The sequence below is a fragment of the Bombina bombina genome, chromosome 1 (assembly GCF_027579735.1).
Source record: "Bombina bombina isolate aBomBom1 chromosome 1, aBomBom1.pri, whole genome shotgun sequence".
In the NCBI taxonomy this organism is placed as follows: Eukaryota; Metazoa; Chordata; class Amphibia; order Anura; family Bombinatoridae; genus Bombina; species Bombina bombina.
The window spans coordinates 527,407,683-527,423,706 of record NC_069499.1 but is presented as its reverse complement, the minus strand read 5'-3'; the positions used below and the strand labels follow the sequence as shown (position 1 = coordinate 527,423,706).

Below are 16,024 nucleotides of genomic sequence, written 5' to 3'. Positions count from 1 at the left end.
CATGAAATAAAACTTCAGTTTTACAAAAGGCGCAAACAGTAAAGTGAAAGGAATAGAGATATAAAGCCAACTTTTACACATCATGTAGACATTATACAAATAGTATGCCAAACATCTAAGAAAACTTCTAAATGACACCATAGGCCGCTCTTGGACCTCTATAAATAAAAGGTAATGTTAAAGCTAGAGAAGGTGATTATAAACATATGAGATCACATGCGGATCTCAACAATAAACCTCATTTTTATAACATTTTATAATGCTCAAAGATTAATGGTATAAGAGATAAACCCACATGTAAAGCTTGCCAGTAGGATATGAATGACCATTTACATACTGCAGTTCAATCGGAATCTACTTTCTTGTGGTTGTGTGTTCTAAATGGTATGGCAGAATGCGCAGATATGAGTTATTGGGTCTAAATCTTTATGCTTAGTTTGAAAGTAATACTGATCAATGTTGGGGAGTGGTAGGAGTTGCGGTATAGAGAAGACAAACCGCGCATTTCATCCCCCTAAACCAGGGGGCACATTTTGCAGTGGGGGGGGGGGAGGAAAGATGATTATGGGAATGTGATAAACAACGACATGTCAAATCAGTATATGAAGACTTATGAGCCTACGGGCCAGAAGGGAAAAAATCAGAGGTAGACTGATTAACTTTTAGGCAAAAAAATAAAATAAAAATTACACCCTGCTCCCAGGGACCTCAAATTACTATTTCTCAAAAGGAACAAAATCTATGTGTCTCCTTGAAACTGCTATGAGTGGTTAGACCGTGTATAACAGAGAGAATGATGGTGATGCAGGTCCAGCCTGCACCAGGAGCAAACTATGAGCTTCAAAGTAGATTGTACATCACCTTATAGCAAGGACCACAACCTCTGTAATGGATTAAGGGGCATAAGGGAAATGAGACACCCTAAAGTCAAAGGTGCAGCTCTATGAGGGAAGGCATACTGCAAATATATATGAGACCAACAGGGATAGTTTAAATTTGCTAAGCATGTAGGAACTACTGGTTACAACCAGACTAGAGACTAAGGAAAAGAGTTGAGTAATGATTGTGTAATGGATGGGTCCGAAATCCAAGGGTCCACTCTATAATAAAACATTTGCCTTCCAGACAGCAAGATATAGCATGGACTGCATTAATTTCGAATAGACCTGAGTATATCTGTGTTATTACAGATGAGTCTTGATGCTCGGGTGCGGGCCCCTATACCCGGCAACAGACACACCATATAGGTGTAACTATGTATATATATAGAGGTAGGTGTCCATAACAAGATAATGATGTGTGGAGCTCTGCCTGCTTTACACCTGGCTGCAAACATGACACAACAGAGAATGAGCGAAATTCAATAACCTGTGATATATGAACCCACGACCGTTGACCACGTTTTGGCTTAATAAGCAATGGATAAATGAGCGTAGTGTTGTCATCTGCAGGTTCACGTGTATAGAGGCCAATAATATAATTGGGAGGCATAGTATAGCTAATCTAGACAACCTCCAATGGTGATGTTAAATTCTGCCAGTTTCCCCACATGCCTGTAACATCTTGGGGCATGTTTGGCATGTCAGTCTAGTATTTTAACAGAACTTTAAATAAGGTACCCTATCATAAAAAAGTAACTAACACATTCTGGTTAAATATGCACTTTCCGGCTGGAGGGCTCCTAAACAAAGATAACTTAAACAAAAAAAAGATATAGCTAGAATAATGCTGGGAACAACCAAACCTGTCAACAGAGATTATTGTAAATAGGCTATTATGGAGGAACAGGCAGATCTATAATAAACTAATATATGCAAGACAGCATGCTATCCATTAGTACTGAAATATAAACACTTTGCACTCCATAGAGTCCAACATGCAGGAAATTGAAGGGTTGTCTCCCGATGAAGCATGCTGTCACCAAACCTCAAGTCTGGCTGCCGACATGCTGATGCTAACCTATGCCCTCCCTCCACAGTTCTGCAGTGGTCTTGGGATACAAATTGCCATCTGATGTTAGAAGAAGCTTGTATTGTGCTGACTGAGTCAGACCAGTTTGTAAACGTTGAGGGGAAATTCGTCTCAGTACTAAGTTTATTACCTGCTTTGCAAGGTTAATGTCCCGACTGACCAGATGGTGGTAAGCGCCCTCGGTTTGTGAGTGACTGGTAGGCGTCAGCATGGGAGTCAGCTGGACTGGCTTGTAGTCGTCAGAGTCCGGTATGCATATTTGGATTACATAAGCGTCAGGCTTCAGAGGTAGGTCCCTTACCTCCTTTTTGAAAAAAGGAGCTGTACTGTGCGAGATGTCATCAAGCCGACATCCGAGCTCCAAAGCTCTTCAATCTGCCTGAAGTTCGGCTGAGTAGGCTGAGTTGTGCAAAAATTACTCACACCAAGCGCAGCGTCTAAGGTCTTTTCAAAGGCAGCATGATGCCTTGCCAGCATGAGAGCTAATTCCTCTCGGATGCGGCCGGCATTCATCTCGTACTCCTCACCTAGGCAGAAGTTGGTCCCATTAGGTGAATGCCAGTTGGAAAAGTGAGTCGGTGGGTGCGCCTGTGATAGTGAGGGATAACAACGGCTTTGAGGACCCAGATACATAGGGAAGGAACTCTCTGTCAGTAGGTAATCCCCACGCATGGGGGTCTGTAGATAAAATGGCTGCGTTTACCACATAGCAAAGGCACAGGGTGAAAGCCTTGCTCGTGTCTTCTGTAGATGGCTGTCTTCCACACTCCGTTTACCCCCAAGTGCCCACAGGCTGAGAGATGTTATAATAGGCTCATAGCAGAAAGATATTTTTAGTTCTTTGGCCCATAAGTCAGGAGCTCTGTTCAGATGTGACTGATCTCCATGGTGGTTGGCCCCGCCCCCCCCCTGATTTTAGTTTATAAAACAATTGAAGTTCTTTTTTTATCTCAATATTAAATTTTTGTAAATGTTGATCTTTTGAAAAATATAGATATAGATTTGTAATAAAAAATCTGTTTATCTATATTTTACATTCAAAACAGATACCTTTGTATAATGTTAGAAATTATTTCAGAATACTACATTTTTTTATATATTTTTTTAACTATTATAAACATTCTATATAATAAATGTTGCAAAGATATTGATCTCTTTAGTTAGCTAAGCTATCCATAGTTTTAATTGATAAAAATAAATTTTGATTAATAATTTTCCTATTTACTGTATGTAAAATATGTGCTATCTTATCTAGGAATATCCATATGTTATACAAGAAGCGTACATCCAATATAAAAACAAATAGGAAAATTAACAATATTGAATTTTGGCTTGTGTATAAATTATACACATACACAAAAAGCTGATACACAATGTTAACATATTGTGAATTTTTTATTACTTTAATATTTTCCAGATATTTAGAATACTGACTTCGGTATATATGTTTTTCAGAAATTATAAAAATGTTACTGTACTTATAAATATTAACAATCCAATATAACTGTTTATCCACAAAACATTTAAATCAATGAATCTAGCATGTATTTATATAATGTTGAACTGTAACAGACACTCTATTTGGAAAACTGACATTTCTAAAATCAAATTCTTAATCCCAAATTAATTCTGAGGCTGGACCTTCATCATCGACATATCTGAACCCACAATACAGATTGTCGGGAGCAGGAAAATGTTCTCTGATTTCATTTATGACCCAAGACGTTATGGGAACTCTCACTCTTGGTCCAAGATATCCATGAATCTTGTTCACAATATGCCTGTAAGCCACTTTTCTATAATCACTATAATTGAATAATAAAAATGATAAATATATAAAAAATATTTGATTCTATTTATCTTCCTAATTAAGTTTTCTCAATCCAGGTAAGTAATGAAATGTTTAATAAATGTGTGGAAGAGTTGAGAATAAAAATAATGTGGGTGTATAGGAGACAGAGGCAGAAAGTGTCAGGAAACAAATACAATCATTTAAAATTTACGGTACAACAAAAACTAAATAGTATTTTAATTCTCTATTTGATTTTTGTATTAACATAATAATTCACAGATCTGTTATCCTTTTTTATGACATTGTCTGTCTCCAAATTCTAAACAAACTCATTAATTTAAAGGGACAGTCAACGCCTGCATTTTTTAAAAAAAGATCATCTCTTTATTACCCATTCCTCAGTTTTACATAACCAACACTGTTATATTAAATTGAGTTTACTTTGTGAAAGTTATGTCTGCCTCTCTGATTAATTTGTATCTAAGAATCTTCTGACAGCCCCCTGATCACATGACATTTTGTTTAGTATCTATTGAGTTTTATTATATTAGTGTAGTGTCTGCCAAATTCCATGGCCATGAAAACAATTTTATCTATATGGTTTACATGAACTAGCTCTCCCCTGTTGTGAAAAACAGATAAAAATCATGTTATAAGAGGTGACCTTCAAGGGCTTAGAAATTATTTTATGAGCCTTCATAGGTTTAGCTTTCAGCTAAGAATAACAAAAGAACAAATAAAAATTGTTGATAAAAGTAAATTGGAAATTTGTTTAAAATTACATGCCCTAATTGAAACATGATTTTTTTTTTTTACTTGATTGTCCCTTTAAGTATACAGCGGCCAATTTTAAAAATGTAAATATATATATATAATTTTATATTAATACACTGATCACATTTAACTTTATTACTAATAAATTTTAAAATTACGAGATTATTCATATATATTTTAAGATGATCAATGTATAGTTTTTAGAATCTGAAAAAAAAATTCTCAATAGAATACATTTGAAATTAAAACATATGTATATATATATATATATATATATATATATATATATATATATCTATATCTTTATATATCTTTATATATTTGTGTATATATATATATATATATATATATATATACATTAAAAATGTATATGTCTGTATTTTCTTTTCTTTGATTGACAGACCATAATAGGCATGATGAAACTCAGATACTATAGTACAGTTATACTCTGAGCCAAAGATTTATGGTGTAAATAGATGGAAACATGTATGAAATGGCCATAGAACAGGGTAACATTCATATTGATCGAGTTGTGGGTTCCTGTGATTGCACTCTCTCTCTCTCTCTCTCTCTCTCTCTCTCTCTCTATATATATATATATATATATATATATATATATATATATAAAAATATTAAATGGAAATAAAATAGCATTAAAAGAAAAAAAATACTAGAATAATAATAAGTTCAAACCTTTCTCTCATCTGTAAATGTCTGCTCCGGGGATTTGAATAAAATCTCAAACCAAAACCATAGAATTCCTTTAGTAATTCTCTGTTGGCCAAATCTACAGAAACATACTGTTGAGAGGCCATGCAACTAGATTCATCTTCTAGTTGATCCATTACTTGGCAACAAATGCTTTCAATATGACTAAGCATGATTTTGCAGTGCCCGCATGTACACCATTGAGTGTTTCCTATTTTTTTTTATTCTCTGTAGGTGTGCCAATTTCTGATGCAGAATCTGTATTTTGAGTAGAATTATCTTCTCTGGGTGGCCTTATTGGATCCCAACTATGTGACATATTATCCATATAAGTAGCGTGCCTGTTACGCCTCCTTTCATTCATCTCTTCTCTCTTTCAAAAAAATAACATGTAAACTTCACATTATTAATCTTAATGTTATTATAATTTAAAGGATATAATATATTGGCATTAAAAATTTTTTTTTAATATATCTAAAAATAAGTTAACAAAAAATAAATTTGGCAAATATGTAAATAAACAATATTTAATTCAGATTTTTCTTCATAACCAAAATATTAGAAATCCATTTAAAACAGAATACAATCATTTGCATATAGATATGTAGGATCATAAAAAGCTTTTATAGACACCAATCTAATTGATATAAAGGGGACCATTTATCAAACTAATAAAAGTTGCTTGACGACCCTTGTTTCTGACGAGTCTTTAATGATCAACTAAACACAAGATGTGAATCAGCTGTATAAAGACAGCTGTTCCATAACCATGACCATCTGCTATGAGTAGGCGGACATAACTTTCACGAAGTAAACTCAATTTAATATGATAATTTTGATTGACAGCCACAACTAGCAGTCAATTTTAGGCAAATATGCAGTTGTGGTATTGCAACAGCAGTTCACTGGAAATGATGGTGCAATGAACAATGCCTAGTGCTTATGCTGTCAGCATTTATCGATGTGCAGCGGACATGATACGCATTATTGGATTTTGTATGCTTGTAAAATGATAAAATGGACACATTGTCTTTGTAAAAATTTAAACATGTAAGTGAAAGTTGTAGGATGAAAATTACAACATGGATAAAAAATTTCAGTGTAGACTAAGTCGAATAAATATATTAACTACTATAAATCATTCAAAACTATACTATAGTAACTAAATTGAAATAAATTAGAAAAAAAAATCTTCGGCTTTATACTTGCCATCCTTTCTACTTCTTCTATATCTAAGTCATACAACGTACGCCGTTGATTTGATTCTTGGCTAGCCATTTTACTTAATAGATTAAAATTTTAAAGATATTAAAATTCTGTAAATTACCAATTTTTTATTTCATCATTTACTAATTGAAAAATAAAACTTACCAATAGTAGAATTGACTGTGCAAGACCTTTATAATCTTTTAACTTACGCTGTTAATACCAATAATACAAATATATTATTTATTGTAGTGAATAAAAAATAAAAATTATAAACATACAACAAAATATAAACTATTTTTCAATATAAAAAATTATTAGATTACATTTCCTATTTATACACAATATACAGATAAAAAATATTTTTTTTAAATATTTATGACACATCAATATGTACAGATTACAATTCTACCAATAATTAAAACAATATTAGTACTAATGTATCATATATATATATATATATATATATATATATATATATATATATATATATATAGTATTGCTTAAGTGTTTCTTGATCTGCGCTGTGTATGTTGCAAATGTTTATTTTGCTCTAATTAGTTCCTCCTGATATATTTCAATGGCAACTAGTTTCTGAATATTCCACTATCATCAAATGGAATGTGAAGAGAAAAGGTATGGAGTTGATTTTCAGAGTTCAGCGCACATAGAATGGAGAAAAACAAAAACAAAAACAAATTATGGTGTAGTATGTCAGTACTAAGCAATCAAATGCTAAAAGTGAGATTTAAATGTGCTCACCTTGTTTAACCTCAAACATATGAGGTATGTTGGAAGCGTGGAGGGGATGTAATCCCTATCTGTGGTAAAGATGTTTCCAGCTGGTATGCAGAATCTTTTGGCAGGTGGAAATCTTGATATCCTTGGAGTAGAAATGTGTTGGTATTTCAGACAAACTTCTCCTCTCTGGAGTAAGGTAGAGAAACTTTATTTCTTGTTGCTGAATTTCTTTCCATTTTGCTGTTTATTTCTTTTCCCCTTCTTTATACTTGAAAGGCTTCTCCTCTCTGGAGTATGGTATAAACTTTATGTATGCAAACCGATTAGTGCTCAGTTTACATACTATGAGATAAATTGTGGATATTATTTGCAGCACTCATGAGATGTGTATAAATGATGCTTGCAAGGACACAAAGTGAAATTTAAAATAAAAACACTTTTATTTTCCAATGTCCAATAAAAAATGATAAACAGAAATCCTCTTTAATAAAAGTCCAGATCAGAGACAGAATAGGTAAGCAGATGAAATATAGTATATTTCTGTAAATCCGGTAGTGAGTTTCTTATCAGTGCTGATGCAAAAACAGCTGGCTGATAAAAGTTGGTGATATGGTGGTATAGGATGCTGTAAGTACAGCTGAAAGTAGATTCCTTGTGGTGGTTTTGAGCTCTGAATAGCTCACAGTGTTCGGGTAGATAAGTTGGTGTTTATGGTGGAAAACCGTAATAAATAGTTACATGAACTGCTGTAAATACAGCTGGATGATGATTCCTTGTGGTTTTTTGAGCTCTGGATGGCTCACAATATCCGGATGGATGTGGATTCTTAAGCCTGTCAGTGACAGGGTCCGTTGCTGAAGTGTTTGAAGCTCGGTCTCGCCCACATCTGACGTCACTTCCGGTCCGGCGAGACCGAGCTTCAAACACTTCAGCAACGGACCCTGTCACTGACAGGCTTAAGAATCCACATCCATCTGGATATTTTGAGCCATCCAGAGCTCAAAAAACCACAAGGAATCATCATCCAGCTGTATTTACAGCAATTCATGTAACTATTTATTACGGTTTTCCACCATAAACACCAACTTATCTACCCAAACACTGTGAGCTATTCAGAGCTCAAAACCACCACAAGGAATCTACTTTCAGCTGTACTTACAGCATCCTATACCACCATATCACCAACTTTTATCAGCCAGCTGTTGTTTGCATCAGCACTGATAAGAAACTCACTACCAGATTTACAGAAATATACTATATTTCATCTGCTCACCTATTCTGTCCCTGATCTGGACTTTTATTAAAGAGGATTTCTGTTTATCATTTTTTATTGGACATTGGAAAATAAAAGTGTTTTTATTTTAAATTTCACTTTGTGTCCTTGCAAGCATCATTTAAACACATCTCATGAGTGCTGCAAATAATATCCACAATTTATCTCATAGTATGTAAACTGAGCACTAATCGGTTTGCATACATATGGCTAGATTTAGAGTTTTGTTGGTAACGACCCGCGTAGCTAACGATGGCTTTTTTTCTCCTGCACCTTTTAAATACCGCTGGTATTTAGAGTTCACAGAAGGGCTGCGTTAGGCTCCAAAAAGGGAGCGTAGAGCATAATTTACCGCCACTGCAACTCTCAATACCAGCGGTGCTTACGGACGCGGCCAGCTTCAAAAACGTGCTTGTGCACGATTCCCCACCTGCAAAAAAGCAGCGTTCAGCTCCTAACGCAGCCCCATTGTTTCCTATGGGGAAACACTTTCTAAGTCTGCACCTAACACCCTAACATGTACCCCGAGTCTAAACACCCCTAACCTTACACTTATTAACCCCTAATCTGCCGCCCCCGCTATCGCTGACACCTGCATATTTTTTTTAACCCCTAATCTGCCGCTCCATACACCGCCGCAACCTACGCAACCTACGCAACCTAAGGAATAATTTATTTAATAAGAGTTAATTTATTTCGTTAGAATAAAATTATATTTAACTTAGGGGGGTGTTAGTGTTAGGGTTAGACTTAGCTTTAAGGGTTAATACATTTATTATAGTAGCGACGAGGTCCGGTCGGCAGATTAGGGGTTAATACTTGAAGTTAGGTGTCAGCAATGTTAGGGAGGGCAGATTAGGGGTTAATAATATTTATTATAGGGTTATTGAGGCTGGAGTGAGGCGGTTTAGGGGTTAATACATTTATTAGAGTAGCGGCGAGGTCCGGTCGGCAGATTAGGGGTTAATAAGTGTAGGTAGGTAGCAGCGACGTTGGTGGCGGCAGATAAGGGGTTAATAAATATAATATAGGGGTCGGCGTTGTTAGGGGCAGCAGATTAGGGGTACATAGGGATAACGTAGGTTGCGGTGGTGTGCGGTCGGCAAATTAGGGGTTAAAAAATGTAATAGAGTGGTGGCGATGTGGGGGGGCCTTGGTTTAGGGGTACATAGGTAGTTTATGGGTGTTAGTGTACTTTAGAGCACAGTAGTTAAGAGCTTTATAAACTGGCATTAGCCCATAAAGCTCTTAACTCCTGACTTTTTTCTGCGGCTGGAGTTTTGTCGTTAGATTTCTAATGCTCACTTCAGCCAAGACTCTAAATACCGGCGTTATAAAGATCCCATTGAAAAGATAGGATACGCAAATGGCATAGGGGGATCTGCGGTATGGAAAAGTCGCGGCTGCAAAGTGAGCGTTAGACCCTTTCCTGACTGACTCTAAATACCAGCGGTAGCCCAAAACCAGCGTTAGGAGCCTCTAACGCTGGTTTTGACGGCTAACACCAAACTCTAAATCTAGCCGATAAAGTTTAAACCATACTCCAGAGAGGAGAAGCCTTTTAAGTATAAAGAAGGTGAAAAGAAATAAACAGCAACAAGGAAAGAAATTCATCAACAAGATATAAAGTTTCTCTACCTTACACCAGAGAGGAGAAGTTTATCTGAAATACCAACACATTTCTACTCCAGGGATATCAAGATGTCCACCTGCCAAAAAATTCTGCATACCAGCTGGAAACATCTTTACCACAGATAGGGATTACATCCCCTCCACACTTCCAACATACCTCACATGTTTGAGGTTAAACAAGGTGAGCACATTTAAATCTCACTTTTAGTATTTGATTGCCCAGTATGGACATACTGCACCATAATTTGGTTTTGTTTTGTTTTTCTCCATTCTATGTGAGCTGAACTCTGAAACTCAACTCTCTCTCTCTCTCTCTCTCTCTCTCTATATATATATATATATATATATATATATTTATATATATATAGATATATATATATATATTTAAATAGATATATAGATAGATATACAGATATATATATATATATATATATATATATACATATAGTTTGCTGTAGATATATATATATATTTTATATATATATATATATATATATAGAGAGAGAGAGAGAGAGAAATATATATATATATATATATATAGAGAGAGAGAGAGAGAGAGAGCGAGAGAGAGAGAGAGAGATATCTATATATATATATATATATATATATATATATAGAGAGAGAGAGAGAGAGAGAGAGAGAGAGAGAGAGATAGAGAGTTATATATATCTATATATATATATATATATATTTTTTTTTATTTATTTTTTTTTACAATATTTTTTGGCCAAATGTTGATAAGCCCAGGCGCCAATTCACGGACCCTCCTAAGCCTGGGTCCTACACTATATTTAAATACAATTCAATTTGTTGTATAGGTATAGTTCTTTCATAGATAAAGAGAGTCGCTTTATATGATAAATTCTAAAGAGATTGAAGGCATCATTTGCAATAATTTAAAGGTACAGTCTAGTGCGAAACAAACTTTCATGCATCAGATAGGGAATGCAATATTACAAAATTGTCAAATTGAAATATATCAACAATTTTGCCTATTTCTCTATGTATTTTTTGGTTTTTAAGATAAATATTTGAGTTTCATATGATAGTTGTTAAACCCATGGAGGCCGCCTCTTAGCTCATGTCATTTTGAGAGTTTTTCACCAGTAAAGGGTGTTAGTTCATGTGTTTCAAATAGATAACACTGTGCTCATGCACATGGAGTTCCTAGAAGTCCGCACTAATAGGCTAACATTCAAGTCTGTCAAAAGAACTGAAATAAGGGGCAGTTGTCAGAAGATTATATACAAGATAATCTCAAATATAAAAAGTGTATTAAAGGGAAAGCCTAGAACATAATGTAAATTGTTTAAAAGCATAGATAATACCTTTATTACACATTACCTATTTTTGCAAAACCAACACATTTAAATAAATACAATAATTACCTCTTGGATTATGTTGTATGAAAGCCTCTGAAAAATTCCCCTTGTTTCATTTATTTGGACAGACATACATTTTAGCCAATCAGGGCTGGCTCCCAGGAACTCAACATGCGTGAGCACAGTATTATCTATATAATACACGAAATAACACCCTAAAGTGTTGAAAAAAGTGTTAAACTGTCCTGAGAGAAGAGGCGGCCTTGAAGGCCTTAGAAATTATCATTTGAATCTCCTAGATTTAGCTTTCAAATAAGAATAACCATGCTGAGGGGGAAATTTATCAAGCATTCAACACTGTGTTCTCAATATTATCCGCATCTAAATTCACTTCCGAATTATTAATCTAATTTATGAAACAGTAATTGGTGCTTAGAAACGATATATTTCTAAATCCGTCAATATGTCCGCAGCTCTAACGCCGAGATACGTTCGAACATCTATACGATTGTTTTTCTACAGTATTCGATGTAATCTACGCTATTATTCAATTTATCATCCTGTCAACAATTGTATCCGGGCATCGTATTTCCTCACGTATGTGCTTTTCTATACGCATATTCTGTGGTCGCGAAATAGATCTTCAAGCAGCATTTATAACGCATATATTAATCAGTTATGGAAATTGTTATTGCAATGTTTCATACTATTTATATGCGTTGAATGGAACGAAGAATAGATGGTCAAGCTGTTCAACAGATAGATAGGCTTCAAAGAAGGCGCAGAAGGATTCCAAGGTTTTTTCGTCCCAGATCAGGACTTGATGCACTTTCTGACATTGACATCATCAGGCGTTTTAGATTGAGTAGAGAATCAATTGAAAGGCTATACAATCAAATATCTGGTCAACTTGAACCCATTACTTTTCGGACACATGCTCTGCCCGGAATGTTGAAGCTGTTGGCTGTTTTACATTTTCTAGCAACTGGTTCCTTTCAATCAGTTACTAGTGTAGTTGTTGGCATGAGCCAGCCTTCTTTTTCACGCCACCTAACTACAGTGATTGATGCTCTTTTGTCAGTTTTCAAACTGTATGTTATTTTACCAAATACTGCTGAAGAATGGCATTCTGTAAAGCTTAATTTTTTTAGACTTGCTGGAATCCCAAATGTGTTGGGTGCAATTGATTGTACTCATGTCAGAGTAAGGCCACCACATCTAAAAGAAGAAATGTATCGCAACCGCAAGTTTTATCATTCTTTGAACATCCAGATGGTTTGTGATGCTGGTTTGAAAATCATGAGTGTCCGTTCAGGATTTCCAGGATCATGTCATGATTCATATATTCTCAAACAGTCTGCCCTGTATAATAAATTTGAGGAAGGACAAATGCCTGAAGGATGGCTACTAGGTATAATTATGAAAATTAAAAACGAAACCTTCTAATGTGCGTTAATATTAACTCACAATATTGTAATTTTTTTGTGCAGTGTATAATATCATTAGATTTTAAAATACAGTATATACCCTGTTTTTATTTATTTATTCTGTTTGCTGCAGCACCAAGGTCAATGGATTTTTAGTTCCATACCTTTTTTAAAATACCTATCTATCTATCTATCTATCTATCTCTCTCTCTCTATATATATATATATATATATTTATATATATATATATATAGCGATATAATTAAATTTTTATTAATACCAATATATATGTACAATTTAAAACATAAAAATGGTTGCAAGTAAAAAGTGTATCTGAACACATTTAAATTTGTATAACTCTTTTTATTTTTCAAAAGGAGATGCAGGATATTCCTGTAGGAACTGGCTACTTACTCCTGTAAATATTCCACGCACAAGATCTGAAATGCGGTACAATGATGCACACAAAACAACTCGATGTGTGATTGAGAGGACCTTTGGAATGCTCAAAAGCCGTTTTCGTTGTCTAGATGAATCCGGAGGCACTCTTCAATACGTTCCTGAGAAAGTGGCTGTTATGGTGTTGGTCTGTTGCATGTTGCATAACATCGCTTTGCGACAATCAAACATAGAGGAACTGGAAATAATAACACCAGATGAAGATGGTGTTGAATCTGTTCCTCAAGATGTAGTTGAAGGGGGTACACATGCACGTAACCAGTTGATACAAACTCATTTCGTAGGTGAATAAAATAAAAATTATGTATGATTTATGTATTGATTCCATAATTTTTAGCAATAATTATTTATAAACAATCTCTTCTTATATTCACAGGTTAACTCGAAAATTTTTCTAAGTTCAAGCATGAAAATCTATAATTCAAAAATGAAAAACGTTCTCCACAAAATTATTCACAATTTAGATGATGAGAGTGATGTGTAATTCAAAAATAAATATGTTCTGATTGATACAGTTGAAAAAAAAATGATTTGCCTATGTTGTCTTTTCTTCTATTTGTTATTTGTTTAAAAAAATTAAAATAAAACCATTTTTTTTTTTAATTTATTTTTTTTACTAACGACTTACAATATAGTTGTTGAAAATAAGTTGTATCCTTGAACAGTGTGCCATTAAGAAAACATGTTCTTTGATTCTAAACTTTTTATTATTGTTGAAAACAAGCACTAGCTTTGTATATATTTGAAAGCCAGATACAGCTTTTGGAACCTATAAATTAAGAACAAACCTTGCATAGACGTATAGCAATGCAATTGGAATAAAATGTAAGCTAGTCAAGTATAAAATGCATAAAACATATCAACCCCCTAGCTATAGTGTTGATGCTACACACTGCAAGAAAACAAACCTTGACAGGAGAGATGTTTTAAAAATTGAAACAGTCGAATTACATTTTATTGCATTCAATAGTAACCTTTTCATAACTATATGAACATCATAATATATTAAAATTTTATCAAAACAAGAAGGCAACATATAAAAACATTTTATTAAAATTTTCTAATAACTAGATAACCATCAATATATAATATAACAATGCAATTTAAATAACTAATAAACTTATTTAAACATATATGAAACTTTCGCTAATAATAAGATGCAAGAATAACAATTGAAACAGAATTTAATATACATGTATTGAATAACATTCTAATCTAATGAGGATGCAAATTATGTGAACCGAATAAGTTTTAACAAACTATCTGTCTCTTAACACATTTATCATAAAATAATATAAACTCAAACATTGATTTATAAATAAAAAAATTTTTCCTGAATTTACTGAAATGATTGACATATTACGTCATTTCCATCAAGATTAGAAACTCGTTAGCAAGATGTCGCAACGTTCTCCGTTCACTGCTGGAGAGCTAAGTATTTTAGTTTATGGGATGGAGAAATATTTTCCAAAAAGAATAGGAGGTGTTAGATCTGTCAAACAAGATCAACGCGATTATCTTGTTTATGAGATAATACGCAGGATGTATCGGGTATCGGGAATAAAAAGAACAAGAAGACAGTGCCTTCAACGCTATTCGGATCTACGTAGACGTGAAAAGGAGTACCATACTAGGATTAGAAGTCTCATTAGAGTTTGTAAGTGTTGACTACATACACTATTTCTAATAGATATTGTATTTTGATTCAATTTCTACGTTTAAAACGGTTTAGTTAAATAATGTTATGCGTTTGTTCTGACGCATTTTATTAATTTTAAAGATAGATATAAATAAAGTGATAGAACTTTATAGATATAGACAGATATACTATATATAAATAATAATCAATATATAGAACTATAATGAGAGATAAAAAGATAGATCTAAAAATATAAAGAAAAAAAATATAGAAAAATATAGATCTAAAGATAAAGGGATAAATAGTGATAGACTTAATGGTTGTTAATTTAATCAAAGAGAAATAGAAAGAGCTATAGAGATTTGAATTACAAATTGATAGCGATAAACAGAAATAGATATAGAAAACTATACATCTAGAGATAAAAACTCAATGAAAAATTAAGTCCCAGAAAAAAAAGATACAAAGTTATAGATAGAGAATATAGTTTTTAAAGAGTAAACTCAATTAATAAAGAAATACAAAGAAATAGGACAGATTAAGAGAGTTCAGTTAATAGAAAAAAGAGAAAGAGAGACACATATAGAAAGTAATAAAATTACTTTGTTCAAAATAATATTTATAATAACAGTGACAGAAATAGAAAGCAATATTGGAAGAGAGAGATAGAGAGAAATATAGTGCGAGGGGGAGAGAGAGAGAAATAAATAGATAAAAATATTTACAATTAGAAATATAAATAATAAGAAATAGGAGAGAAAGTGAGAGATAGAGCTAGCAAAAGAGAGAGATAGAGAGAGAGAAAGAGAGAGGGAGAGAGAGAAATACAAAGATAGATAGAGATAGATATAGATAGATATAGACTTGTAAATGTTGAGATATGAAAAGAAAAATAGAGAGAGATACAAAGATAGATATAAATAAACAAAATGATATCAAATAAATGATAAATCTAGAAATATGAAATAGAAAGAATGATAAGAGATAGAGAAAGATAAAAGAGTTCAAGAGATTTATCTTTATATATAAATAGTAAAGTTTAGATAGATATAAATAATATAATTGAAAAATAGATTCAAC

The 16,024-nt window shown here is 33.4% G+C and overlaps 1 protein-coding gene across 1 annotated transcript; it reads left to right on the top strand.

The window, feature by feature from the left end:
* Positions 1 to 12,142: 12,142 nt before the first annotated feature.
* LOC128659478 (putative nuclease HARBI1) lies at positions 12,143 to 13,789 on the top strand. The gene is made up of 3 exons (XM_053713102.1): positions 12,143 to 12,707; positions 13,224 to 13,585; positions 13,682 to 13,789. The coding sequence occupies exons 1-3, from the start codon at positions 12,143 to 12,145 to the stop codon at positions 13,787 to 13,789; spliced, it is 1,035 nt and encodes a 344-aa protein (XP_053569077.1).
* Positions 13,790 to 16,024: the final 2,235 nt, after the last annotated feature.